The sequence below is a fragment of the Macadamia integrifolia genome, chromosome 5 (assembly GCF_013358625.1).
Source record: "Macadamia integrifolia cultivar HAES 741 chromosome 5, SCU_Mint_v3, whole genome shotgun sequence".
Lineage (NCBI taxonomy): Eukaryota > Viridiplantae > Streptophyta > Magnoliopsida > Proteales > Proteaceae > Macadamia > Macadamia integrifolia.
This window is the reverse complement of record NC_056561.1, coordinates 38,830,275-38,858,221: the sequence shown is the minus strand read 5'-3', so window position 1 is coordinate 38,858,221 and position 27,947 is coordinate 38,830,275. Positions and strand designations below refer to the sequence as shown.

Sequence of the window (27,947 nt, the reverse complement as noted above, 5' to 3'; positions counted from 1 at the left end):
GAGAGAGAGAGAGAGAGGAGAGAGAGAGAGAGAGGCTTCATACCAGAATATATAAGGGTTTGGCACAAATAGGGTAAAGTGGCCATTCAACTTGAGAGAGAGAGAGAGAGATGATATCAGGGTTTCATACATATGGTGAAAGTGGTCATTTCATGTGCAGTGGAGCTGGAGCCATGCTCAAAGCAGGCATCATGGATGCTGATCTTCTCTAATGCGGAAGGGTGCCCAACACGTATCCAGCGGTTGATATGTCAGCTCCTATAACGTGCATCAGACGGTTAGCAGCACTGGAACATCCAGTCCAAGTGTCTCCCCGCCATCATGTAAAGTTCTAAAATTCGAGAACAGTCATAAGATTGAACTGCATCGGACAGATTTATCCCCGTGTTTTCTTTTTAAATTAATTTTTATTACGATTTTTTCCTTAATCTATACATGTGGATCAAGTTCGGAAAAGTCAAAATTGAGAATCAATCAAGGCCGAGGTTTTCAGAACCCTGATCCGATGTGCGCTGGAGAGACTAGAGCGCTTGAGAGGATCTCTTTCTGGCGACTTACACCTGTTCCCAACGAACATGCTGGATGCGCGCTGGGTACCTTCCGGCGTTGCCAAGGATCTTTTTCAGCATCATTGGCTGGAACATGCGGTTCGGTGAAGAAACCGCATCAAGTGGTCCAAGTGAGGTTGAGCCAGGACGAGTTGGACCGTAGGTGGAGATTATCGTGATCCGAGTCAACTAGCGTCGGATACGACCCAGGCAACCGTTAGTTCCAAAGGTGTTAATCGCGGAAAGTATTGTTAATTCCATCCGCGTCTGCGCGAGGAGTGGAGGCTCTATTCGGATTCATCTGCTCCAATCCAAAGGTGTCAATGGATTCATCTTCATTTCCATCTCAGTCTACCATTTCCAGGTATTTTACTTCTCTCCATGTCTTCTCCTTTTTCACCTTTCCTCTTGCCCCTTTCCTTTGTAGGAACTGAATTTCCCAAATTTCCATACTTGCCCATTCCCAACCTCCAGACCTCCAGACCTCCATGTTAATAAGATATATGTTTCTTTAAACCGTGTTTTCCGTTTTTCTCTGCTGTACTGTATTTAATTTAGTTCCTTTACTTGTTCATTTGGCAATCAAAGAATTTCAGTTAGAGGAACTGTGGAAAACCCTCGATGGGTTTTTCCCAAATTCGTAAAATTACAGCAAAATTCAGAAAAACGCAGACTTTGGTCCAAAAACTTCTGTTTGACTGCTAACAGTGATGGGTCTCGACGGGAAGTGCACGGTTTAGGCGACAGAGATGGTGTGATCATTGTTGACCATGGCTCCCGGCGCCAAGAATCCAACCTCATGCTAAGTATGTTTACTCTCTCTCTCTCCGATTCTTATTCTTTGTTCTCATGCTTTACCTTTTATTCCTTATTTCAATGATTGAATATCGTTTTGTATATTTGGTTTGGATATTTTCAGGCCATTATTTATGGAACTGAGAGTTTCCATCTTCTTGAATTGCAGATGAGTTTGTAGCCATGTTTAGAGAGAGAACTGGATACCCAATTGTGGAACCTGCTCATATGGTTAGATTTCTCTCTTGCTTACTCAATCTTCTATATATTTGTAAATTTTTGTTTTCATTGACTTGAATTGCAATGATGCTGATCTAAACAGATATAGAGGGTGAACAGAAAACTGATGTGAATAGATAAAACATGCACTTTTTTTTTTTTTGGTAATGCACATAATAAGCCGAAAATGCCACTTAAATTCAGTCTCAACGAGTGCTTTGGTTTTGGGCCGAAGAAGGTAGTGGTGGTTTTGAAGTTTAATTATATAAAAAATTCTGTATGTGTGTGTCCTCTTATGCTGAATTTCCAGCATCCCTAAGCATGCTTAGGTCTCATGCTAGAATGGTTGACACTTTTGCCTCTCCAGAAAAGTTGGTCATTGCTAAACAAGTCCCACTTCTTGCCACATCTTGTAACCAAGTGAGATTACTAGGCTATGCTTTAAGATTGTCAGAAAGCATACTGTCACTGGGGTTTCAGAAACTGTAATCTTTTGTTGCTCCATTTTTCCAATTTGGGAAACACTAAATTGGTTTGATTTTCTTTTTCTTTTACAATGATGTTTCCTTTTGATTTTCCTTTTCTCTTGTTTTTCAATGATGCATTCCCTAAGAAACTCAGGCTGGAAGCCCCAATTGTAGCATGATACTTTAAATGTTGAATAATCGAAATCATTATCTTCGTCTATTTGTTGACCCAACTAAGCAATGAAGTAACTATTTCAAATGAAGTGCTTATAGCAGACTGAACTGTAACTGAGCATAAGATTTACCTCATGTTGACCTTTCATCCAATTTCTGAAAGCTGAAGTCATCAGGTCTAAATATTATGTCGATTGTCTAAAGTAAAAAAGTAGAAGAATGCTGTGCTTTGTTATCAAATTATTATATGATATGATGATCCTTGTTTTTTCAGTTTAAGATGGGGATAGATTTCTCATTTTTTATTTATTTATTTTTTTTCATTTGGTGATGCTGACTTGGGACATTTATCTTTGGTAGTATATTTGTGGTTTGAGTATTTGGTGTTCTGGAAACCTGACCCTTATCTTTCAGTATCTTGTTAATTTAACCAGGAGTTGGCTGAGCCATCAATCAAGGATGCATTCAATTTATGTGTGCAACAAGGGGCACATCGTGTAATTGTTAGTCCTTATTTTCTCTTCCCAGGGCGGCATTGGTACGAGGTGCACTCCAAGGCTCTAATCTCATAAATTGTAGTGGGTGAACCACATCTAGGCTATGCTCTCTTTACAGATGAAGATGGAGTAATTGTTGAGGAATATTTTCACAACCTATTTTTTATTTTAGGATATCCCGGCCTTAACAGCTGAAGCTGCAAAGGAGCACTCATGCATCTCGTATATCGTAACTGCACCTCTTGGACTGCACGAGTTAATTGTGGTATTGGGTTTCTCATGAGCAAGTAAGAAATATGATATCCGTGTGGTTTCTATAGTCTTTGAAATGCTTGGAATTTTTGGTTTTGCAGGATGTTGTGAATGACAGAATCAAGCACTGCTTGAGCCATGTAGCAGGGGATGCCGATGAGTGTGCATCTTGTTCTGGAACAGGCAGATGTCGTCTCTTTTAGCTATTCATTATTTGCTTGGCATGCTCCATTCACTTCATCATCAAGTTTGACTTATGAGGTGGTCCAATGTAACAGTTTCTGGTAATGGTCTTCAAGGGAAGGATTGTGTGGGGCTTTAGAATTAGATCTGAGAATCAATGCCAGCATAGTGTAGAAAGTTGACTCAATATTTGAATACGCTCAAGACCTGAACTGCTGTTTTCTTTTAGATTTATAATATTATTGAATTATTATTGCGCATAACACAGCTTAAATTCAAGTTATCCTTATTTTAAATCTTTTGAGCCATAAGTTTTTAAAGTGTTTTAAAATCAAAATTAATCCACTCTCTAGTTGTGTGATTGGATGTTAGAATGCCCCTGTGAGGCATATTACTCTCTATCTTGCCTGTTTTACCCAATGCATGTTGCTTGTGTGGCCTTTTTTAATGTCTCAAGCAGTGAAGTGCATGTTAATCAGTTTGTATACATCTATGAACCTCATGTTATTTAGGGAGGTTGAAGCTAAAAGAAAGAGGTATATTTATATCAACCAGATCATGAACAAATATAACTTGAATTAGAAACTTGGTCTAGGATATCTGTACAAATGGACATTATGTGTACATATAGGGGATGTAAGTATGTAACATGTAAATGGCCTCCATCAACCTTTCTTTCTGTGTGTGCTATATATATATATCTTTCATGTATCCCTTGTAAATGAGAAAACAGCTTGCATTTTCTGGTGGCTATCCAATTCTAATCACTTGTCTATGGGCTTCCATAACCTGCAATTTTGCCTTTGATTTCATCTGCTATACCCAAAGAGGTCTCTCATCCAAGACCCAAGTCTTGAAAGTTGATCCATCTTTAACTTGATACTTGCCATAGCTCTAGCCTTCACCTGGGCTGTGGTCTCTTCGTCAGCAGGCCCTTGTGCTGCAATTCCCACACCAGTGATGCATAAAACAAATCATCTGTAAGTCACAGGTTTAGGAATGGTAGACAGAAAATGTAGGGGAGTGTTTTCTAATTTTTGGACAACCACTTTAACAAGCACACACACGCGCGCGGACACACCCACCCACACACAGAGAGAGTAACAACTAACAGTTTGTACCTCTTCTCTGATTATGATGATGATTCTGCTGTTTCAGTTGCTTATTGAAGAACTTGGCTGCAGCAAACACATTTGAGGGTCTTTCCCACCCGCCGCTAAAGACACCATATGCTTCTTTTGGTTGAGGACGGATAAGGAATTCAAGCACTGGCAACTCTTCTCTATCCACCCAATGGATGCAGTTTACAGGGCATGAATCAAGCGATACCTGTCATCGCTGCTTCCATCATCTTCCTTATGATAATGTTAATATGAAATCATGGACAGTAGCATGCATACATATGCCAACTCTTACTTTCTTTACCTTTCTTATCTGTTTAAGTTTTATTGCCATAGACATCTGAGAGGGTAGTAAGCAATAATATTGAATTGGGGGATCCAACTTCCTATATGGAATCTATGGACTATGAGGTTTGTAAGTTCCTTCACCCTAAATTTTTTACCTCAATCTGTTTGTCTTCATCTCCGAACTGAACTCTGACACGCGCACATCCGAGAGCGTCGTCCATCATGAATGTGTTACCTGCATGGTGCACACATTCTCTACAGCCTGCAGCCATTTCAGACTAAGAAATGATACAGATCCTATTGAATAAACTACATGGTTTGGTGGGTGGCTGTGAGTGATCCTTCAAATTAAAATGTGGGAACCTGAGGGGGATAGAGAAAAGATAACACTACATCAGTAAAACTCTGGAGTGGAGGAAGAAGAATAATGACCTATGCAAGCATTTTCATCAACAAAAAGAGCCTGAGATCTCAAGGGACCCTTCCAAGAGCTGTATCCTACGCCAGAAAAGTCTCTTCCAAGTCCTGCTCTGCCAATAGAAGCATTATAATTTCTCCTGTTATCTTCTGTCATTAACACATGATAGGCTTCGTTCAGCATTATGGTATATTCATGACCCTGAAATAAGGATAACCATCATTAAGAACTCCATAACACACTTCCACCAATAAGAAAGAGCGGATAAACAAGCTAGAATTCTAATGGTTTTGTTAGATCCTAAAGCGGTGATTGGAAAGTAGGAAGTTTTCCTCTTTCGTGGGAGAAGGAAATCCCATGATCTCACTGCCATTATTATGCACCTAGATCCTTTGCGGTGAGACAGTGACCGGCAGTGAGCATCAAACAGTAGGGGATGCATACTGACTGGCACTCATCGCTCACCATAGAGGATCCAGACTCCATTACTGCCCGGATCCTCTACTGTGAGCAGCCATTGGATGGGTGAAAACATCCTCCCAATGCTCATCGCACCACTGAGTGCAAAGAATAACTGTTCGATTGGATGGTCATTAGACTCACTGCACCTCACCGCTCACCGCATAGGATCCAGACTCATCTATATACCATCCAGAAACATTTCTAAGATTCATTGGTAACAGGTGTTTGGAGTTTGGACTGCTGAGACCAGGGTTTTCAAGAATCGGGATCAGATCAGCTGGATTCTGGCCGATTCGTCTCGTTCGATTCTTGTACGGAAAGTAGGGTTAGGGCATGTTTTGGTTAATTCCAGCCAAATTTCTCACCGATCCTAACTAATTCCAAAGATTAGATTGGAATTGGCCGGGACCGAGTCCAGATCCAGATTCTTAGGTTGTCTTTGTTTGTTCAGGTGGGTCTGTAGAGGGTAATATTTCCTCCTATTCACATCATTCAAATACAAAGTTCAACATAAGAAGAAGAAATAAATAGTAGAAGGGAAGCAGACCAAAAGTCCAGAAAGATAACTGACCCTTTGGCCTGCAATGTCAGGGTGATGTTTCTTTTGCAATTTCCTATAAGCTTCCTTGATTTCTTGTGGATTTGAATCAACAGAAACACCAAGCAACTTATAGTAATCCACCATCTTCCCATCCTCACCTTTCTTTCTATAGCTGCATCTGATTATGGTTGACTTCTTCCTCCATCTCAAAAATTAAAAACAACTATCACTGTCAGACATCTATTAAATCGAAGATCATATCACAAAGGGATCAAAACAACTTTGAAGAAGGATTTTTGTTTAGCCTATCTGTAATCTAGAAGGAATTTTGTGATTACCTTGGACTGGGCTTTTCAAGACTGGGGTGATGATGAGATCCGGGAGATTTTGGTATGGAGAGGAGATGATTTGGAGTTGTAGAGAACATTGTTCTTCTTCAAGTTCTGTTCTTGCCTGTACCCTGATAATTGAGAATGAAATCAGTGAAGGCTAAATCCTAAATGGTTGGAGGTGATTCAAATAGCTTTTGGACAATTGTGATAACTTGATTCATTCATGCCTTCAAGGAGTTGGGAAATGTGGACCCAAGTTAGCAATAGCAGACAAGCGGCTAACTTCAAGTATTCTGTCAATATCAAGCCTGTAGATATTTTTCTAGTCAGGTGGCTTTGGATATTTGCCTGCCTGGATATCTGGTTTGAAAACCACACGTGGGGTGAACCGGTTGGGCCATTTTTTGACGGGTTGTGATCATGGTTCTTAGTATTGGTATCAGATCACCAGATACATATCAGTTTGGCAAGTGTTCGATCCCAATATCTGGCAATAATCACATCAGTTGAATAATATGGACCAAAGGAAGAGTAAAAAAAATAATTTTCTTAAGATAAAATACGGGTATTTCGATCCGATATGGGCGATCTGATATTGATCCATTATGATACGGTAATGGTTTTGGGGATAACGGATACTCATTCCAATAACATGCTCTAAATCCATGGTTGAGATCCTTTGTAGTGCACATCAACGTGTAGTGTAGATCCAAAGATCAAGAACACCTTGGGTTGCATGTTTGAATATTCCTAGCCGTTGGATGATGCGCTACAAAGGAACCCGATCCTTTTCTGACCCAATCTCCCACCACTTTCAGTCCACATTGTCTTTCTAAGGTTTGAAATTTCAGATTTCGACCATTTTGATTTCTGTTAAATCCGAAATGTTTCTGTAAAATTTTAATCCATTTCAGTCAATTTCATGAATTTCAAACCATTTCGACATTTCAATTTAGATAAATCCGTTTCAAATTCGATTGAAACCAAAATATTTAAAAAATTTTTGATCACCATGACTGTGTAATCTACTTGATCTCTACTAGCAAAAAAATCTTTTGAGGTAACATGGCCATATTCATCAAAAGCTTTTGATTGCTCCAGTATGGAGGAGTGATATAACTATAGATTCTATTTTTCACATAACAACAAGAGACTACCATTTACTAGATTTTAGAATCACATACCGATCCTTGTGACCTAGCAATCCAACATATTCGTGGTTGCTGATGTATATACGTATATTTCCACCTAACTTTCCCTTCCTCCTATATCTTTTGACAATACATCCTTACTGAACATATAACGACAACTACAATGTAGAACTCTTCATCACATCTGCGGTCTTGTCTGAACGACATATATCTTCCCATCTCTCACCACACCTTCAATGTCTTGTGGGGACCTATACAGCTCTTCAATTGTGGTTCCTGCACGTGCAATGCTCGACAGGATTGAATGGCGGAAGTTGCCATCAGTGATCAGTGAGTCAGAAGAGTAATCAAGCACAACCTCCTCTTCTTCGTCCATTGGAACACTAATATAAAAATCTCCGTTACCATAAGAACAAAAATTTAAAAGATGAACATATGGATGAAAAATTGATGGTATAACTAGAGATTTCTAGGAACATCCCTAAGCAAGCAATCATATACAGCAGACCTGCATATTAGAAGGCCACCTTCTGGAGAGAGGTAGAGATGTTTTATATGATGTCTGCTGAGTATTATACATATAGAGAGAATTTGTAGAGAAAGAGAAGTTATATTTATGTCGTAAGGACATCCCTCTTTTTTGGAAGTTTCAAGTCTTTATTGTAAGCAATTCTTAGAAAAAGAGGTGGAGAACCAGTGACCCGTCTAATGTCCAGCTTAGAAGTGAATCAGCACTGCTATTGCTAGTAACTGATCCATGTCGCACATTCTTTTGGGCTGGACCAAGTGTAGCATATCCAAGAGGAATACACCAATCAGATGGCTATGGTCGTCCAGATACTGAAGATTGGGGCATGAGATAACCAAAATAGGCCCAATGAATCAACACTTCACCCATCAAACTGGCCCAAATGGAAATTGGTGAAAAATGATATTTTACTTTACCAGGGAAATGCCTGTGCCTAATCACCCTAAATTCCATACATAATGACTAGTAACATCCAACACATGATTTGGTCATCCTGCACACCAGTGCAAACTAGTCAAGTGTTGTGTCTCACCGTACCATGAAAATTCTTGGCTGTGTTGTTTCGAAATCTTATAAATAGAATACTTTGGAGGTGTCTTACTGATTAGTATTATGGAAAATTTCTATAGGTATATTTACTGTTACTTGGCAAAGCTTAAGAAACATTAGTTATGCTTTGAGTTTTCTCTTTTTCTTGCTCTCAAGTTTTTAAGAATTTAGTCATCAATATAAGAGTGATAGTTAAAATCTTACCTATCATACAGGCCCGCACCTGCATAACCTTCTAGATCTTCACCATTGGAATCGGACCGGAAAATAATTGATCGTCTTATAAAGAGGCCAATGGGTTTGCTCGGGTAACCCAATAGCTGAAAATGAAGAAAAGATATGAGCATTAAGAAAATGCAAAATTCAGTTCTCAAAATGTGCTTTATGAGACATTACTCCATTTGCTACCATAAATACTCACCTTTGGTGAGTTGAGGTCACTTTTTTTACAGACAAAGCTTAGAGCACGACCAGGATAAGCACCAACAAGAGTTTCTCCCAGTCCTTTCACCACCTAGTCAGGTTGATACAAATATAGATAAATGACCAACATAAGAAAAGCAAAATAGAAGTAAATACAGATTCATTGTCCTAGCACAGTGGAGCAAATGTATTACCTCAGCATATATCTCTGATGAGTCTCCAGATGAAGGGTTCGAGGTGTGGATAACAAATGCATAATCGGCACTAATTATTTCTTGAACCAGGACAGCCATGCAAAGATAATCATGATCTAGGTTCACTTTCCTAGTGCTGAAGTATGCTCTTTCATTCCATTTTGAAGACCAGACCTGGAGTGAGATGGGCAAGAGAATGTCAAGAAGTTTCAAATTTGCAATAACCAGAATTTCAAAATATCCTGTGTGTGGATCTGTGCACATGCCTAAACAGGTTGTAGCAGTGCTGAATATTGCAGCAAACTGCAACCATAGCTATGTTGATGACACTTGATATCAATTACAACCAGTCTGTAACATAAGGGTACCAGAAAACCTATTGTGACAAAACTATATCTCGATAACCAGGATCAGTAAAGAAGAAGGGAAGAGAGAGAGAAGGGAGAACTAGAAGAAACCTAGCTCTTGGTTGTGCATCTTTTGTACTGCGAGCAGGGCATATATATTAAATAAAGAATGACTACTTACTACTTAGTCATGATCGAGTACAACTTAGGTACCCATGATACTACCACTAAGCTACATGGCTTAAACATCTTTATGAACAATAAAAAACACAATGTATCATCATAAATAATAAAAAGCACCACGTGCTGTTAAGGATCACCAAGGCTATTAAACATCACCATGACTAGAATTTCTACATTCCCCCTCAAGCTAGAGCTTATATATCCTAGGCTCTAGCTTGGAACAAGAAGGACAGACAACCAGCAAAACCCAACTTGAACAGATGTAACCATTGTAGAAGCCAGTTGCCAGAAATAACAGAACCTAAGGGAAAACTCCTTCCAGTCACAACACCAATATAAGCACATCAGCCAACAGCATAGCAGTAGAGAAAAAAATCTAAGCCCTTCTCAAGGAAGGAAACTAGTAATCTTCTCAAAGAAAACAGATAAAATAGTAGCGTAGGTTGCTGCAAACCACAGATAAAAGTGCAGCATAGGTTGCTGTGAACCATAGATAGCAACATAATGTAGCTGCGAACCATAGATACTAACATAAGGAAGCTGCGAACCACTGAGATGGGCCCAAAATTTGACATGTGGCCAACACAGAGGGTTCTATCTATCTGATGGTCTTGATCCATTCGCATCAACCCTCGAGTTGACCTCCTAAGTCTATCAGGATGGACATCCTAGAAAAGTTCCTTGAAATAAAACAGCATTACTATTTTAAGCATATGTACATTCCAAATTTTTTTTCTTTTAAGTTTCAATAAATTCACTTCCCTTCCCTTTAATTCCCTAGCAACCAAGCAGGGCCAACATGATTCATAATTCTTACCTTCTTTATTGCCATCCAAGCTTGATCCCACCTTTGTTCTCCTTCGTCACCAGGCCAAGGCATCCTTGAACTTTGCATCTTGCTCTTAAGCTCTCGAACCTGAAAGCACATTCCTTCCATCAGTTTCTGCAAAAGTTTCTATCTATGTAACTAGGAAAAGGCAAAGGATACAACTAGGGTGCACCAAAGATTCCATATCCTGCATTCTCATTGGCTTATGCAAAGAATCATGGAACAGAAGTAGCAATTTCAAAAGAAACCAATCATTTAAGATTTGACATTTAACCATGGCAGAGCTCATTTAAGTAAGAGGTTAAAAATGTCTTTTTTCTTTGTAAAGCCGTAACTCACACAGGGCTCTTGGTATGCCTTGGTGATTTTATTATATCATCAAAGCCAGTATACACAAAGTGGTCAGAAGTAGGACTACTGTCTCATATTAAAGAAACTGAGAAAAATTGAATCAACTACGGAAATTTGTATCTACAGTTGAACAACATAAACCTGTAAATTAAACAAAGAGTAGAAGCTCATAATGTCATATTGAACATTTAGGATGTACAAGGCAAACAAAGAAAGAATTTGGTTGCATTTTCTTACCATTCGCACACCATCTCTTACAAGGTGATCAAGGTGACACCTAGGCAAGGGCCAAGTCATAAAAAACTAGGCAAGTGCACGCCACCACCTTGAGCCTAGGTTATGCCTGAAAGGGGGTGGTTTGACGTGGTTCTTTTTTTTTTTAATAGGTTAAGTATGATGAATTAAAAGAAAAGAAAAAGATAAAATACAAATAGAGGCAATCCCAGAGAACCCCCTTTAGACATGCCTACAAGAGGGAATGGATCCCAAAGACAAGCAGGACAGGCCCTGCAAGCAAGTAATAAAAACTAGAACATAAATAACATAGAAAACAATTACATCTGAAAGCAGGACATGGTTCATTATTCTTGGGCTCAATCCAAATCCCCCATGCAAAGGCATCCCTTCATCTCTCTCTCTATTTCTGGGTGTTGTAACACCTTGCATCTTTCCTATCTTAACGGTTATTAAATGACCTTAAAACTCTATTGCATATTGTAATGCTTAATTGCAAAACAGTCATGTAGCTGAGCCAAGCCCATGTGTGGTTGGATAAAGTTTAGTTGTGTTGGGTTAATCTGAACCAAGAAGTAGAATATGAAATGATAGACCATCTTAGTTCAAAATGTCTGTATTGCACTAGTTCTGTCCCTTCATCTGAAAATGTAGCTCAGCTTCCCTCGTCACATGGTGCTTGATTCAAAAAGATGCACAAATTTTATAGTGCTAACAATCCCAAGTCTAATCCATCAAAACACCATTATTAGACTACACAAATGCAAAGACTTTGCCATGTTACACGGTTGGGCAAACAAAAAGCAGAATGCAAAGATGGATTGGAGGTGCTTACCATATCTACTGAAAATACTATTATAAAATTCAAAATTGGCCTCATGAGATGGAAAAAATGGACTTCAAGGCTCTCAAAATTCCCAAAAGAGGAAAATTGTTTCTGAGAACTGAGATGCACTAGCAAAAGACAGAACAGACCAACAGACACTGGCATTTCAAGCACAAACACAGGGAACACTGAATGGGATGGAACACTATGAAATTTTCGGGAACATGGACTGGCTTTTATTCCTTTAAAAAGACAACAGAAATGCAATTGCAAAGAGTCAGTAAACACAATCAAATATGATGAAAACTTGAGACTGTATGCAGTGAAAGGGTAAAATCAGTTTATAGCCTTATAGACATGATTACAGCTAAACATTAAGCCTATGCTCTGAGTGGTATTGGTGGAATGTATATAAGGAAATTCAGAGAAGGTAGGTCCCAATTTAGACGACACTCAGAAAACAAGCATCCATTCAATTTCTTGCTCTCAATTTTCCAAGAGAAAAGAAATACATTCATTTTTCCAAATTGTCAAAAGCTTTCTCTGTTCAAGGTAAAATGAAAAAAATATTCAGAATAAAAGCAGAATGAATATACCAACTGAAGTGGGGCTACAAGCTGCAAAACTGCCCTGCGGATCTCACCAAGTGCGCTGAACTCTCCTTGTGATAACCTTTTCTTCAAGAACTGTAATGTGTCAGCTACAGCCTGCAAGATGTAAATAAAACCAAAGTGTTTTATTAGATAAGGTGCATAATTATATGAACCTTATTCTCCACTGGGAAGAAATTTCTCATATGTATTACTCATGCAAGAGAGATGAATCTCTTCCCTTCCTAACACTAAAGTTTCCCGTCAAACTGGAGCAAAGAGTTTATCATTTTCCCATTTAAAGAAATGATGCTTGAGAACATTCTACCAGGACCATAGTCTCCCCCCCCCCCCCTTTCAGTGTCAACTTGGGATTAACAGAATGTAACAGCGAAGTAATATCCAAAGTAATATCCATACTAAGAAGTGTATGAAGTTCCCATAAGGAAGATAATTGAATATATTTGTCCATTAAAAGAAAGAAAAACTAGAGATTTCAATGTCACACGTTAAATGATTACGTATAAGGGCACAAAAGAAGTAAAAGTTACTAACAAACCTTGTTTGAACTGTCTGACAGAACTTTCTCAAAAACACCAAAAGGTAGGGCAACTGATGTTGGAATTCCCAACCAAGCTGGCACTTTTCCTTTCAAGTAGGCAATATTACGTGATTTAGCACCAACCTGCAAAATTTGGTATCTTTATACAGGTTACAAAATTATAAGGCGAAAATTTTGAATTGCTGTTAAAGCTATATCCCGCACTCTGTTCACACATTAATTCACAGGAATCCTGATTGTGTACTCAAGAAAATCCATTTCCCGCAAAATTCTGAGTATGTTTTCTTTTATATTAGAACAAGGAAAGATCTTCTTAGATATTAGAGCAAGGAAAGATCTTACTGATATTCTTCAGGAGGAGTCTACAAAGATAACAGAAGACCACATAAAGCTACTAACTCATAATGACCGGAAGATGGGAAGAAAGAGCATAGTAAAAAAATACTAAGTTGACTTGCAAGCCTAACCATTTCACTTGTAAACTCCTCTGATGATATTGCATATCTACCACAAAACTGCTTTCTGACCAAAGTTAAAGATGGAGAAGATCCATCTTCCTGCATACTTGTTGAGCTTGTCATCAGCAGTTCACTGTCCTTTACCTCACTGTGAATTGGGGGAAACAGAAAAGAACTAGTCATTAATGTCAGTTGTTCAGAACATTTAAGTGTACATAAAGATGGAGTACATAATAGGGAGTACTAGGGAGAAATAATTCATCACATTGAGCCAAAAGATCATTTGCAGGAAAGGAACTGTTTATCTTAGAAATAACCAATATAATAAATAAAGAACTCAAACACGTTCATCTGAAGGAAATACAATTACCTATAAACTACATCTGCTGAAGTGGGTTTAAGGCTTAACAACTTCCCTTTTTTTGCTTGGAGGTCAGACAGAATGTTGGGGTCAAAACATGTAGCGAAGCACACCTGCCAAGATGAAAATATTAAACTTAGCTGCTCGACTCAGTTCCTGATTTCATAAATATCACCTCAATAAACAGTAAGAGAAGGCAGCAAAAAGGTTCCTGAATTTTCCAAAATGATTGGTCATTACCTTACTATTTCTTGCCCGCACAGAAACATGAGATAGGACATCAGGCATGTCAGGGGTCAGCACAGCAACTGTACCATCTGGAATTTCTTCCTCTCCTTTTACACTTCTTGCTATTAAAATTGTAGGTTGCCCATAAGATTTATTCTGGACAGAAAGCAGTTCATCAACGACCACAACATACCCTGCAGTCTCAACTGGGCTGATAATCTGCCAACTGCCACAGGCACCTAAAATTGGATTAGAATGTGATGGGACATTGTATAACTGAATGAGTGTATCTTATGACAAGTTATCAAAACTAGACAATAAAATTTCTTTCTTTGACGACAGAGGTCGAGAAATTGTGTCAGAAACTATTTGATTCTTAAATTTCTAAAATTAACTTGTCTGGTATTTTAGGGATTCAAAATGGATCTAATGTTTTAATTACAAAGACTAAAATCTATCAACAAACCTTCCCAGATTGGCGGTCTTCCTAAGAACAGGGTCAAGTCGGCTAAGAAGTTGTGACAAGGAAGCAGCTGATCCAGCACGAATAATCTCTTCAGTAAAAATTTCTACCTGCAAGAGTTTCTTGTAAGTGCAAAATCCAGGACATGAGCTGCAAATCTCAAAAAGCATGTGTAACACTAAAAATTAGCCACATACAGCCCATTGATCAACACCAAGAAGCAACCCGAGGTACTCTGCAGATGGTTGCAGAACTCGATGATAAAGCTCTGCCTTGCTTGAAAGAGCAAGTCGAGTCCTGTCAAGGACAGATTTTGCAAATAGTGCCCAGTGATCATCTCTCCTCTTTGACATTCTCAGGGCATGATTCCATCCCTTCAAAAACAATTACAGAATTAGCCTATAAGGTTCAGAGCAAGAAATTGGAATACTAAATCATAGTTCAGAGTTCAGACAAACAGATAAAGATTCTTTTGATTCACATTTTCCAGAAAATACTGAACTCTGGCACAGATTCAAGACAGCATATAGAAAATAGAATACAACAACAAACTTGGCCTTATCCCAACTTAATAGAGTTGGCTACAAGGATCCATGCAGAACAAAGTAGGGAAAACTGAGATCCAAAATGAAAATAGGAAATGATAAAGAGAAATGACAAAGAGATGAAAATACAAAAATCTTTTGTGTTTTTGTGGTATCTCTCTCCTCAGTTTTCATCATGTCATTATCCCTCTTCTTTTTTTTTTTTTTTTTTTTTTGTGTGTGAATAATATAATTCATACCAAAGGAGAAGAAAAAAATACAAGACCCAAGGGGAGAAAGAAAAATAAAAAATAAAATACATAAAAGCCCACACCCTCAAGGAGGCATTGCCTGGAGACAGGAGAGAGGGAGACCCCAGGCGACAACAGTATGGATGTTCCTTGGGAATCAGTACTACTAGTAGAAATAACAAAATGCTTTCCTGAGGTTTCACTCCATCCAAATTTGGTTGATTTGTAATCAATACTTATGCGGAATCCCTTTCCAGATCGAAAAGGAGAGAGGGCAACAAAAAAAGAGATAATTTGTAAATTCCACTCCATTCCAGAAAAGGGTGCAGGAAGCAGGGGAGACAGGAATCTAGCAGTGGAGGAAGGTCTAGGTCAGGAGGCAATTTGATAGGGCCATTATCCCTCTTAGTGTGACTAAAGTTACACATCATATACTTCGTCTTCGATCAAGTAATCCCAAAGCCTCTTGATTCCAAGGATGATCTTTATAGCTCTAACTTAATGTTAATCTCTGCTTTTGTCTCATCCACCAAAACAATGTCATCGGCAAAGAGCATACACCATGGGACCTTATCTTGAATGCTCTTGGTTAACTAATACATGATAAGTGCAAAGAAATAAGGGCTTAAGGCTGATCCTTGATGAACCCAATCGTAAGTGGGAATTCCTTGCCCTGACCTCCCACTGATCTCACACTAGTCACCACACCCTCATACATATCTTTAATTACATCCACATATTTATTTGACGCCCTTCTCTTCACAAGAACATGTCGGATTAAGTCTCTAAGGACTCTGTCATTGGCATTTTTCAAATCAATGAAGACTATATAGAGATCCTTCTTGCTAGCTCTATATAATTCTATAAGACTCCTCAGTAGGTAAATAGCTTTTGTCATGAATCTACCTAGTATAAATCCAAATTGGTTCTTCGAGATATAAGACTCTCTTCTCAGTCGGACTTCGATAACCTTCTCCCACAGTTTCATAGTGTGACTCATTAATTTTATGCTTTTATAGTTATTGCAACCCTGAATATATATATATATATATATATAAAAAAGAAAAAAAAAGAGCATCCCAGTGCACGAGGCTCTTGCTACTGCAAGGTCTGGGAGGGGCAAGTGTGTACGTAGCCTTACCCCCTGCGTCACAGAAGAGGCTGTTTCACCTTTAATTTTGTTGATCAGAACAACAATGCTTCTCCTCCATTAATCAGGCATTTTCCTTGTTTTCAAAATCTTCTTAAACATATTAGTTAACCAGTATACTCTGCATACTCCTAGGGCCTTCCACACTTCTATTGGGATCTGGGCCTAGTGTCTTGCATACTTTCATATTTCTTAAGGCTTCCTTAACTTAAGCCACACAAACCTTTTGTATATATCTATAATGAGTGGTGTGTTGGTGATTAATGCAATCTTCCGGGTCATTCCTACTCGAACTATCTCCATTTAGTAGGCCATAAATATACTCATCAGAAAATAGAATGGTCGGAGGAATTCGTTCGTCACTATGGTTTTGGCTCATCCTGAGTAGGAATCGGAACCAGCCGACAATCAATTCGGTGCATCCCGTTCGGATCAATGATGAGCTCAACCAGAACTGGCAATCGCAAAAGGCTTATCAGAGAAAAAATAAAGTCAAATAAACAACTTAAAGTAGCTTTGATGGAAATAAATGGAAAGTTTGATTAGTAAGATAAGTTCACATTATGACATGGTAGTCGAACAAAGCACTGGAAGCAGGGCAACACTGAATAAAATTAACCTACAAAGGAAATACTAGGTTAGATGACTAAGTGGAGCATTTTTTTTGGGAGCAGAGGAGAGTAATAGAAAAGGCACAACCCTGTAGGAGAGATAGCATCATAGGAAACAAATTGGGCTATAAGATTAGTACAAACTCTCTTTCCCTTTCGAACAACAATAGGAAGATCTAACTTAAAAGGATGGGAAGAAGTGTTACATGACTAAGGAGGGTGGATCTCAAGATGTGAATCCAAAGAAGAATGTTGGCATGTCTTCTTTCCCTTTCTTTAGTAAACAATTAACTCCTCATTACCAACTCCCCTTGAATGATCAAAAACATCAAGAACATCCACCTCCTTATACTTCCCCACATCAAGAAGAAAAAGAGGATAGACAAAGGTGGAAGAAAATGGTAACACCAACAGCTTCTTCAATCCTATTATGCTCCCCCTGAAAAGGATGTTGATGAGAGTAAAAAAAAGGCACAAATTCAAAGAAATGTGACATCTTTGGAGAGAAGTAACCTTCGAGAAGTGGGACGGTAGCACTTATAGCCTTAGGTAGGGGGAGAATACCCAAGAAAAATGCATTTGAAGGCCTTAAAGTCAAGTTTAGTTAACATAAACATAGAAAACACACACAAACACCTTGGGGGAAGAGAAAAAGCAGAGGCTTGAGTGGATAAATGTCCAAATGAGATTTCGAGCCAAGAAGTTTAGTAGGCATACGCTGATTAAGAAAGCAGCAATAAGGTCATTAGACCAAAAAGTTTGAACGACATGCATGATGCATGCCAGATAGTAGACTCCTAGGACTTCCAATAAATTGCGATTTTTCCTCTCAACTACCCCATTCTGTTGGCTTGTGTCAACATAAGCAAGCTGATGGATAATGCCATTATCAATGAATAAGTGTTGGAGTCCACCAAAAATAAATTCCCTCCTTTATCAAAACGAACAAATCTTAATTCTTGTATCAGATTGAGTGCAAATCATTTGATAGAACTACTTGAAAGCATCATAAACCTCACTTTTATGTTTTATAAAAAAAGTCTATGTAGTACGGGAACAACCATCAACAAAGGAGACAAAATAATGATAGCCAAACAAAGAGGTAGTGGGTGAAGGTCCACAAACATTAGTATGCATAATATGGCAAGGAACAATCAATCTATTACCATGATAAAGATAAGAAAAATGACAATGTTTAACAGATAAACAAGATTCGCATCGAAATACATGGGAAGTATAAATAGAAAAAAAAAAAATGAGGCAATTGCTTTTTCATAACATCAAAAGAGGATGACAAAGCATCACAAAGTCAACAATGTTGTGATCACTAGACCCACACATAAGATTGGGCCGTAGTTGAAAAGATGTGTGGGGTTCAAGAAGGTAAAGCCCTTTCTCCTCCCGCCCACTGCCAATAATCATGTTCGTCACTAAATCTTGAAAAAGAAATGAGAGGGAAAAAATGTGGCAACAATTTAAGGATTTGGTAAAGTGACTACAGATAATAGGTTAGTGGCAAAATTAAGATCATGAAGAATAGAATCAATGGAAATATAAGTAGTTGCCTGAACACTACCCTTATTAGAAATGGAGGAAAGGGAACCATTGGCAACTCTAACCTTATCCATCCCAAAGTAGATAGAATATGAATCATAACACTAAGACATATCAGTCATATGATCGATGGCACTAGAGTCAATGACCCAAGAGGGAGCAATAGAAGGAGCTGATGTAAAGACCTGCAAAGCTAAGGAAGAAGCTGGTATGATGGTGGTTAAAGAATTTCCCAACTGTGACATGACCCAATGAAAGGTTGCAAGGTCTTCCTGTGTGAAAATAATGTGGTTTGTCTACTGTTCATATGAAGACTCCATATACTCAGTGTTAGCCATGACGGTGTGTGCTCTAGCTCCCCCTCTACTACCACCATGCATACTAGTATGTGCAAGTCTAAGGGGCACCCATGAAGCACCCAATGCTTGTCCTTGGTGTGCCCGGGTTTCCCACAATGGTCACATAAGAATCTATGTCATCTCCATGGTGTAGCCCTTAGCCTCTTACTCCAATTCGCTAATCTCTATGGGAGCTAGAGGAAAGTGTCGACCTTTCCAATGATGGACATGTGTCCATGGAATCTCTTTCGGTCTCCTCACTTTACAAGGAGCTACACACTTCATCTAAAGATGGAAGAGGTGACATGCTCAATATTTGCACCCGGATAGGCCCAGAATCCGAGTTTAGCCCACTAAAGAGAATCAAAACATGCTCCTTTTCAAGAGTCCTATAGGCCTTTGCTTCATCTTCAAGATTGGACAATTGGAGATTCTAATAATGATCATACTCCCCCCAAAGTCCAATTACAATGTTATAATACTTAAAGATAGTCATGTCTCCCTGCTTCATTGTAATAATCTTCTGAAGGAGTTGGTAATCCTTGGCTGATTCACCTACTCGGTCAAAAGTCTTGGAGACACTATCCCAAATATCCTTGGCAATCTCCTTTCTCATAAACCTCCCACCAATCTCAAGTTTCATAGAAAAAATCAACCAAGTCATAATAGTTGACTTCTCAATGTCCAATTTTTTATATATGGGATCACTAGTATGAGGAGCCTTAATGGTACCAGTAATGAACCTTAATTTTTCCTCGACCTTGTAGGGATAACTTCACTAAATGTGATTAGTACAAGTAGTTGGTACTGTCCAACTTCACAATAGAATATGAGTGGTGGGATTCGCAAATGCAACTAGACTGGGGTTGGTACCACTCGAACTACCAGCCAAAGCTTCCATAGGTCCACTAACCTCTCACATGATGAAATAACAAACTTAAGAGATTGGTTAGATAACCCAAATGGGGAGTACAATCTACCCAAAACATTTCTTCTCAAATACTTGGAAAAAAATTCCAGCAAGTAGACAACCATAAAAAAAACTTAAAGAAAATCAACTCACATACACCCTTCATGATGTTGCTTCATCCCATGACAATATATAAGTCTCAAATGATGTAACACACAAATCAACAACAACCAATCTCAAAACACAAACCATTTTGGGCAAAATATACAGCAAATGGAGGAGAATGAGTTTTGCTCCACCAACTCAACTCTTCAGTAACCAAGGGCATATGGGGTTGAAAGCCAACCCTTGGGCGACTCTAAACAGCCCAGCCTCATTCCCATATGTCGCTCGATGAAGGAGAAACCAGAAAAACAAGGGGAGGTTGGCGGTATATGTGAAGGGCCTTCTTGCTTCTTCAAATGGCATTCACAACTTTTAAACTCCTTCCATTAACCCTTCTAAATGATGAGAGAACTTCAATAGATCTTCGAAGAGTGTGCGCTATATGGTATAGCATCTAGTGAAACCCTCTACTTTTCTAGGGTTCAAAAGAGAATTCCAAGAGATATGAAAGCTTGGTCGACTCTCAAACCAAGCTCTGATACCAAGTTAGAAGTAGTGCAAGGATTGATTCAAGATAAGAGAGGAGAAGGTAAGATGTGAGAAGAGAAGAGAAGAAGAGAGGAGGAAGTGTGAAACCGAATGCAGGAGAGAAAAGATTCCTCTCCCCTTAATTTACTAACATGATATAAGAATTACATACAACCTCCCTAGGGAGGTAAAAGGTAAAAATACAATATAAGACAACAACATGCAAAAATAGTGCCTATAGCACCCTTATTACATAAACTCTAACATCCCACCAGGCTGCTAACTATTATAATACAAAGCAACTGACACCGGACAGCCTCCAACGTGCCAAAGTACACACAACCAAGACTTAGACAACTTCATATTCTAAAGAATGAGTGCATCATAAGGATAACTTCATTGAGCTGTTATCTACCTTTAAGCAATAGACCAGGTCCTCATTATTATCTGATGAAAGAGCAAGGTTTTCAAGAACTAGACTGATAAAGTACATAAGTTTCTGCAAGAAATGAAATATTGAATTAAGATCATATAAGATTAAACCACCAAAATTAGAAGGGACCAAAAATGAAAAGATACTACTAATGGAAAAATAAAAATCTAGAAATGCCAAAAAAAAAAAGGACATACGTCTGGTTCAGCATTATTCAGCTCTTCGTATCCCCTCTCAGTGGCTGTCCTAACCATAGAATCAAGGGCGATATCCAAAAATAAAAGATCCTTCAGACGATCACGAGACTTGAGAAGCAGAGGTCGGAGCTGCTCACGAGCCTCAAGCAAACCCTGCATGCAAGAATGTGGGAAAATTTGCAAATCTAGATATAAGAAAATAAATGCCAGTATCATTTTGGCACACACCTCGAGAAGTGGTTCCACATTTTTATCTTCAACATGATCCAGAACAAATCGAAGCAGTTCCTGTCGAAGTAACATAAATTGTATAGATGGATCCAGTTCCAATTTGGAGATACAGGAGGCTAAGTCAATAGAAGTTTCTGAGGAATAAGGTGAAACTATTACCGGAAATCCAGATGGCAAGCCTGGTACAGGGTTTATCTGCACCCCAACCATAAAGTCTTGGCCCTGATGGAAATAGGAAGTGATATCAAGTACCACACAAATGAACTTTTATAGAAAATTCCAAAAATTATCAGTATTACCTCATCCCTGTAGCCCAAGCATTTAGTGATGGCAGACTCAAGATCAGCACCTGAATGAACTGCCTGAGTTCACCAGAGAAGCTTAATTAGCGCAATGCCACATAGAGTGGGAGACCAAATCGATAAAAGGCCCGAATTAATGTTGAAAGTAACAATCAGAGTTCCTTTCGAAGATAATTGTGAAAAATGTAGATAACAGGATCATATTGAGAAATGAGTATATTTTGTGGATTATCATCTATCACATGGTTTTCAAAAGCATTTAACTGAATGGTATCTGGCACCCGATGCCCTTCTACCGTCTCCGAGGAAGCAAAAGCATAGCCTTATACATTCTCAAAATAAAGAAGCAAAATCCTTTAAGAACATGATTCCACTTAAATTAATTCCTGATACTTGAAGCAAGATGCCTCTGCAGCCTTCATTTATATTAAGCTTTTGTACACGTTAAAATTTCGACTACAAAACTCAAACCAACCTTCAATGTTCTCCTGTAATGTTCCAAATCACGCAAAAGACCATCCTTCTGGTCTCTCCTGAAATTTGGTTCAGAATGTATGCCACGATCATAACTTAAAAGGCGCTCTTTAGTTATCCCATTTGAGTTCAGGGTTTTCCAGTAAGCTTTGACATTGAAGTCATTTTTAATATAGTCAATAAGTGCCTGCAGGAAATGCTTTGTGAGACGAATTCAGCAACCAAAATTGATAAAAATGTAATCATAATTTGCATTTCAAATACCTGACAGATTACAACATCATCTGGACTTGTGTTATTATGCAGTTTCTGATGCCATTCTTCCATCATTCCACCTTTGCAATCATTATTTCTCTGCAGATAACAAGCAACTCTTTGTATTTTTCAAATGAACTTTCCAATATGGAAAGAATGCTTAAATGTTAATAAAAGATATGGAAAGAATGCTTAAATGGTAATAAAAGTAAAAGTTTCACGAAAAGAAAGAAACATCCTAAAGGTAAGTTGACACCTGCCTGAATGAGTAGGATCTCATCTCGGATACGCTGGCCCACATCTCCTTCACCTCCACGGCCTACAGTGGACAAGATCATCCGCAAAATCTCCCTGTATTGAGGGTAACTTATGTATACATTCTGAAGCAAGTCTGTAAGCCTATCCTGAGCTTTACTGATCTCACTGCAAGGATGAAAGACAAATTTTGGCTTTAGCCTTGAAAAGTAGAGGGACAAAGCTTTGCAGAACATGTAGCTCATTTTCCAACAGAGATGGCAAGAAGCACAAGAATGTTATTTTACAAAGGATTTTTTGCACAAGGATTGGTAGCTTCATGTTCCAACAGAGATGAAAAGAAGCCCAAGAATGCAGTCCAGAGATTTACCATTTGAATGAGGATTTTAATAACTTTTAGCATGGCAAAAGGAAAAGAAAACTTAATACATCAGTAGATCGAACAAAGATTTCATATGAGAATTACCGTGGCTTCACATTGTAATTCTTATTCCATATGAGCTGCCTCGTGGCCATAAACCTCATCCACACAAAGATCCCAGCAAGACCCAATTCCTTAGCATCTTTGGCCCACTCTAGCAAATCCGATGCAATGTTAAATCTGTGACAGAAAAGAATGCTGTTAATTATTTCAACATTAAAGCAATCATAACAGCCTCCAGATAAACATTTTTGTATGAACAAACAATGAGCTTTTTGTCATATGGCCAATGGTGTTACTAAAATAAAATCAACTTTAACCAATGAAAATTAGCATGTACATTCCATAGGTTAATCCAACCTGAATTCAATACTAATTTGAGAGAGAGGAGTATGTTTCAAGGAGGGAAGGGGCTATGGCTCCCTACAGATGGCATAGGAAGCACCACATTCAATATAGGTATCATAACAACCTCTAAGGACCTCAAGGTTTTTGCAAAATCTCAAAATAAACGATTTTGTAGAGCTCTTTTAGCATAAAAGAACGCAAAAAGTTACAAGTCAAACATTATATAATAACCATCAAGCCATCATGAAGAATAGTGTTGTCAATTCTGCGAACTCCCCCATTGAATTTGCGTGTCCCCCACACTCAAACCAGCATGGCCCATACCCCCACCCGAGATGGCCCTCACAGCTCACTAACGCATAAGGTGATGTGACTTTACCTCTCCTACTGCTGCAACCTGATCAGAGAGATCACTTCCACTCATCGAATCCAAAGCAAAAGAGACCCATTTCTTTCCGGATCTGCATGTGTTCACAACCTGAACTGGTTGCAGCATTCATCGTCCATTTTTTTTTCTTGTCTGATTTCCAATGGTAACCCCACCTATTTCAACGCTCCCTGCAAGTCTGTACAGATTATCAATAATTTTCCCTTACATCATAACCATGGCCCCTCTTGAAACTCTGATAACTTCACCTTCAGAGAGCATCTGAAATCTCTCAAATCCAGTGTTCCCAGTGAAATCAAAATTTTCTATAGATTTGGCACATGTCTAACCCCAGTCAAAGTTCACACAATCCCATCAAGCATTGGAATTCGATGATCCGTACAGTCCTGGCCTCACATGGATGATACGTAGCAAACTGATCCCTAACTGAACGCATATGAAATGAGTAACCATAATCTAAAATCCAATATGAAATTTTTGTACCTGATGAAATAGTGAGAAAGATATCTTCATCAGACAAGGACTTTTCCACGATAGCAACATTGGATAATTTATCTCCATCCTCATTCTTATCCTCTTTCTCCTATTTATTCTCATTACGCTTTGAACAATTCCTCTTCAAATGACCCTCCCTATCACCACAATAACAAGTTATTTTGCGACTTTTCAACTTGAAGCAACCTTTATTCTTGTCAAACTCCTCCTGTCTCTTATTTAATCTGCCTCTGCCTTGACCACCACCTATAACCAAAGCATTACCCCCCTTTGACGCCCTCTCACAGTTATTTTTCCACCTTGTCTCATTCATTAGCAAAGCAATAACTTCGTCAAGTTTGAGTGGATCCTTACCAAACAGTAGTGTAGTCACAAACTCACAATGTGATCAAATGAAGGAGGTAATTAAGCCAACAGGAGAAGTGGCGTGTCCTCCTGTTCGATCTTAATATCTAGTGCAGGCAACTCTATCAATATCTTGTCTAACTCATCTAAGTACACCGCAAATTTCACTCCCTATTCATCCAAAAAAAAAAAAAAAAATTCACTCTGATTTGTCAATGACCTGGACTAGTACAAGTTCTCTAGTTTTTTCCCAAACTTCCTCCAGATCTTCGAACTCGATGACCTCACAAAGAGTGTTATCCACAAGATACAACTTGATCTTTTTATTCACTAAATCCCTCAACTTTAGCCACTCATCTGCCAGCATCTTGTCCGGCTTGTCTGACTTCTTCCTGAGAACCTTAACTATAGTGTAAGAATATTCTTCACACATTGTTGCCACAAGGGGAAATCATTATGGCCATTGAAGTGTTCTACAGAGAAGGTTGAACTCTTCACCACCATCTGAGTTACCCAATCTTTACTCTCTGTGTCAGCTACCAACCTCAACGAACTTGATCATCATTAATCTAACAAACTTGCACAATCTATACAAACCATAGTTGTCAAGGCGACCCAAGGCGATGGAGGGGTGCCTAAGTGCTTATACGACAAGGTGCCTATTTTTTTTTATTTTTTATTTACCCTTTTTTCTAATATTATTTAGTATGCTATATATACCTTATATATACCTTATATCATCAAATATCAACATTAAGCCACAAAAAGTCATCAAAATCAACATTAAGCCACATCAAGTCATCAAAATCAACATTAAATCACATTAAGTCATAAAAAATAAACATTGAGAGGAATGTTCTTATTCTTTAATAAATTTGACTAGTCAAATTATTTTATTTTTATATGAGACTTTTTGTATTGGGCACAAAACCAACTTTCCAACAAGTCCAAGATTACTCGGAAAAGGAGAAAATAGGATGTAGCCACCCACAACCTATTCTTTTTTTTTTTTTTTTTGGGGGGGGGGGGGGTGGTGTAGGAGCAACCTACTCACCTATGCATAAAAGATTTTTGGGCCTCACTCTCCATAGCCGCTATTTTGTCTAACAAAGCCTTTGCGGTACCTTTGCCATCACCAGCAACCTTTCATGAAGAGAGATCTAATCACTAAATGTAGAATTCAGTGTAGGATGAATTACAACCAAAAACATGACAGACGAACTTATACAACAAATTATATTAACAAAATTAAATAGAGAACAACCTTTTTAACCTTTTTAGATCCAACTCCAAAATCAATATAAAAGTCAGAGCCATTATTCTTTATCCAATTACCACTAGATAGTAGCACAAATGGCATCCCAACAAAATTTTCATCACCAATCTCGATGTCTAAGGACTGCACCTGAAAATAAGATTGGAAGATGACTTTTTTCAACAAAGTATTCTAACCATGGACAAGATGTATTGCTTCAATATTAAGGTACATTAACAAAGACCTAAATTTATGGAAGGTACCTGGCAAGGAGGTTCACCAGAATAGCTCTCTGTGAATTGTGTTTCACAAGCCTTATCTAGTGAAACTGAACCTTGGGGCATTGAGCTTCGAGGTGGTTCCTGAGAAAGCAACACACCTTAATAATAATACATATAACAAATTACATAATACATGATGGATTCTAGCATCAACCTTCTCCCAGAACTTTTTAACCATTAATGGATATTAACACCTTACCACCCACTCTCCAGCTTTTCTTGATAAAGCCCAATGAAGGGTAAGTGGCCCTCTGAGATCTGTAGCCAGATAAATTTTTGTCCGACCAGAAGGCTTGGTCACAATAACCTTGAAATGTAAAAAGAAGCCAACAATTAAGGATAAAATTTCAAAACTACTATCATGACGAGGAAAGAAAACTAGCAAGCATAGGATAACTGACCTGAAGTTCCTTGTCACCAATCTTAAAAACTGACTTATTTAGGATGGAACCACCATCTTGCTTTTCCTTAGCGTTCAGAAAAATCTCAACTGCTGTTGGGTGCTCTGGTGGAACAGAAACCTTTTCTTTCACAGATTTAGGAGCAAATTTATTCAGAAGATGCATAAAGTCTGTTTCCTTGCGCTTAATCCTTTCAGAAGAAAAATATTTTTTCTTCCCCAACTGCTTGGAAACTTTAGTTTGGATATCTCCCTTGACTATTTTTTTTCGAATTTCATCAATAGAGGTACCCTTATCTAATTCAGCAAGCAGCTCTTGCCTGGCTTCTTCAAACTCTTTCTGTTTTAGAAAAACCATGCAGGTCAGGATTACAAACAAGCAAATGTATGAGGACCATCTTCCAAATTACATGAAAGAAAGAAAATCAATTCATATGTGCTCCAATGAAAGATGAAGCAAGTCAGCAACCAATAACCAACCGTAAGTCAAGGAAGCTTAAACTTACAAGTTGCTCATCTGGTGAATAGTTGGGTTTCCCTGCTTTCTCCCACCGTATAAAAGCTTGTATTTGTATAAGATCATCAGGTATCTTTCTCTTACTTTCAGGAACATTGGTCTCTTTTGTCTCATACTTATCATCACTTTTTGCCAATCTTGCTCGAATTTTTTCAACAGATGCACCTCTGACAATTTCATCTAGTAATTCAGCCCGAGCAGCTTCATATTCCTCCTATAACATGCATAACTCTCTATCAATGAACAGAAATAGTTAAAGAAAATAAATAGATAATCATCCAACTCAGCCATAATCTTCCACTTCAAGCATCACCTATTGCTACTTCTAAAGGTGATTACTGAAAGATTGGATGTTTGCCCAAGAATGTTCTATGATCTGAAGTATCAATGTATGTCATATTGACAGGAGATTTTTCATTATACAACTTCCGTGTCAAACCCTACTACTTCCCTTCAAAAGAACTTCCCATCAACTTAGATGATATTGCATCACAGGAATTGAACAAACCTCTACCCAAACATATCTAATACTTTTTTTTTTTAAATTGAACTAATTAACCTCAATTTTTAGAGAAAATTAGATCCAAAAAAAATTGTGATCTAAGATTTTGCAAGAAAAAAACGAAAAACAATAAGTAGCCATTTCTTTAATGGTTATATAGACATGAACTGGTAGAAAGAAAATTATTTATGAGATTCTGGGATCTTCAAGATATCATGTTTAATTCCATGGCTGAAAAATACAAAGCTTTTTCCATGGAATTTTAAAACTACTTCCTTTTCCTCATCCTTTTTTTTTTTTTT

At 38.2% G+C, this 27,947-nt stretch overlaps 3 protein-coding genes across 8 annotated transcripts in view; 1 reads left to right on the top strand and 2 right to left on the bottom strand.

Annotated features, from left to right (window-relative positions):
- Nucleotides 1–606: 606 nt before the first annotated feature.
- Nucleotides 607–4,704, top strand: LOC122079977 (sirohydrochlorin ferrochelatase, chloroplastic). Of its 3 annotated transcripts, XR_006140572.1 has the most exons (7): nt 607–912; nt 1,137–1,354; nt 1,513–1,574; nt 2,638–2,748; nt 2,873–2,965; nt 3,054–3,236; nt 4,294–4,704. XR_006140572.1 is itself a non-coding variant. In XM_042646802.1 (6 exons), exons 1-6 carry the CDS (start codon nt 872–874, stop codon nt 3,153–3,155), a joined length of 507 nt encoding a protein of 168 aa, XP_042502736.1. In that variant the 5' UTR covers nt 608–871; the 3' UTR covers nt 3,156–3,395. The 3 variants fall into 3 exon arrangements, 2 of the variants coding, with proteins under 2 accessions (XP_042502736.1, XP_042502735.1); XM_042646802.1 differs by lacking the exon at nt 4,294–4,704 and having other exon boundaries at nt 608–912; nt 1,257–1,354; nt 3,054–3,395; XM_042646801.1 differs by lacking the exon at nt 4,294–4,704 and having other exon boundaries at nt 608–912; nt 3,054–3,395.
- On the bottom strand, nt 3,660–6,499 carry LOC122079976 (chaperone protein dnaJ C76, chloroplastic-like). Of its 3 annotated transcripts, none has more exons than XM_042646798.1 (6): nt 6,304–6,499; nt 5,996–6,170; nt 4,977–5,163; nt 4,700–4,806; nt 4,257–4,464; nt 3,660–4,075 (listed from the first exon to the last, which is right to left on the bottom strand). In XM_042646798.1, the coding sequence occupies exons 1-6, from the start codon at nt 6,390–6,392 to the stop codon at nt 3,945–3,947; spliced, it is 897 nt and encodes a 298-aa protein (XP_042502732.1). In that variant the 5' UTR covers nt 6,393–6,499; the 3' UTR covers nt 3,660–3,944. The 3 variants fall into 3 exon arrangements, with proteins under 3 accessions (XP_042502732.1, XP_042502733.1, XP_042502734.1); XM_042646799.1 differs by having other exon boundaries at nt 5,996–6,205; nt 6,304–6,456; XM_042646800.1 differs by having other exon boundaries at nt 5,996–6,194; nt 6,304–6,438.
- Nucleotides 6,500–7,371: 872 nt separating this feature from the next.
- LOC122079640 (alpha-glucan water dikinase, chloroplastic-like) overlaps nt 7,372–27,947 on the bottom strand; it is a 28,994-nt gene continuing 8,418 nt past the window's right edge. For both annotated transcript variants that reach the window (XM_042646265.1, XM_042646266.1), the window contains 27 exons: nt 27,133–27,357; nt 26,628–26,966; nt 26,426–26,533; nt 26,209–26,307; nt 25,955–26,095; nt 25,745–25,833; nt 23,160–23,294; nt 22,699–22,861; nt 22,448–22,537; nt 22,185–22,370; nt 21,707–21,769; nt 21,567–21,629; nt 21,405–21,464; nt 21,177–21,329; nt 20,962–21,045; nt 14,773–14,949; nt 14,579–14,685; nt 14,125–14,338; nt 13,894–13,997; nt 13,533–13,671; nt 13,063–13,188; nt 12,510–12,620; nt 10,491–10,589; nt 9,144–9,317; nt 8,948–9,040; nt 8,731–8,846; nt 7,372–7,831 (listed from right to left, as the gene is read on the bottom strand). In XM_042646265.1, the coding sequence (XP_042502199.1) occupies nt 7,627–7,831; nt 8,731–8,846; nt 8,948–9,040; nt 9,144–9,317; nt 10,491–10,589; nt 12,510–12,620; nt 13,063–13,188; nt 13,533–13,671; nt 13,894–13,997; nt 14,125–14,338; nt 14,579–14,685; nt 14,773–14,949; nt 20,962–21,045; nt 21,177–21,329; nt 21,405–21,464; nt 21,567–21,629; nt 21,707–21,769; nt 22,185–22,370; nt 22,448–22,537; nt 22,699–22,861; nt 23,160–23,294; nt 25,745–25,833; nt 25,955–26,095; nt 26,209–26,307; nt 26,426–26,533; nt 26,628–26,966; nt 27,133–27,357 (3,663 nt within the window). In that variant the 3' untranslated portion in view covers nt 7,372–7,626. The remainder of the gene's footprint in view (nt 7,832–8,730; nt 8,847–8,947; nt 9,041–9,143; nt 9,318–10,490; nt 10,590–12,509; nt 12,621–13,062; nt 13,189–13,532; nt 13,672–13,893; nt 13,998–14,124; nt 14,339–14,578; nt 14,686–14,772; nt 14,950–20,961; nt 21,046–21,176; nt 21,330–21,404; nt 21,465–21,566; nt 21,630–21,706; nt 21,770–22,184; nt 22,371–22,447; nt 22,538–22,698; nt 22,862–23,159; nt 23,295–25,744; nt 25,834–25,954; nt 26,096–26,208; nt 26,308–26,425; nt 26,534–26,627; nt 26,967–27,132; nt 27,358–27,947) is intronic.

What these genes read in the sequence shown, in the direction of transcription:
- LOC122079977 (XM_042646801.1), top strand. Translation starts at nt 872, where the DNA reads ATGGATTCATCTTCATTTCCATCTCAGTCTACCATTTCCAG. An exon ending in TCTCAGTCTACCATTTCCAG is followed by an intron (nt 913 to 1,136) that starts GTATTTTACTTC and finishes TGGCAATCAAAG; the next exon opens with AATTTCAGTTAGAGGAACTG. An exon ending in GACTGCACGAGTTAATTGTG is followed by an intron (nt 2,966 to 3,053) that starts GTATTGGGTTTC and finishes TTGGTTTTGCAG; the next exon opens with GATGTTGTGAATGACAGAAT.
- LOC122079976 (XM_042646798.1), bottom strand. Translation starts at nt 6,392, where the DNA reads ATGTTCTCTACAACTCCAAATCATCTCCTCTCCATACCAAAATCTCCC. An exon ending in ATGAAGACAAACAGATTGAG is followed by an intron (nt 4,465 to 4,699) that starts GTAAAAAATTTA and finishes CAGCGATGACAG; the next exon opens with GTATCGCTTGATTCATGCCC. An exon ending in TCATCATAATCAGAGAAGAG is followed by an intron (nt 4,076 to 4,256) that starts GTACAAACTGTT and finishes TGGGAATTGCAG; the next exon opens with CACAAGGGCCTGCTGACGAA.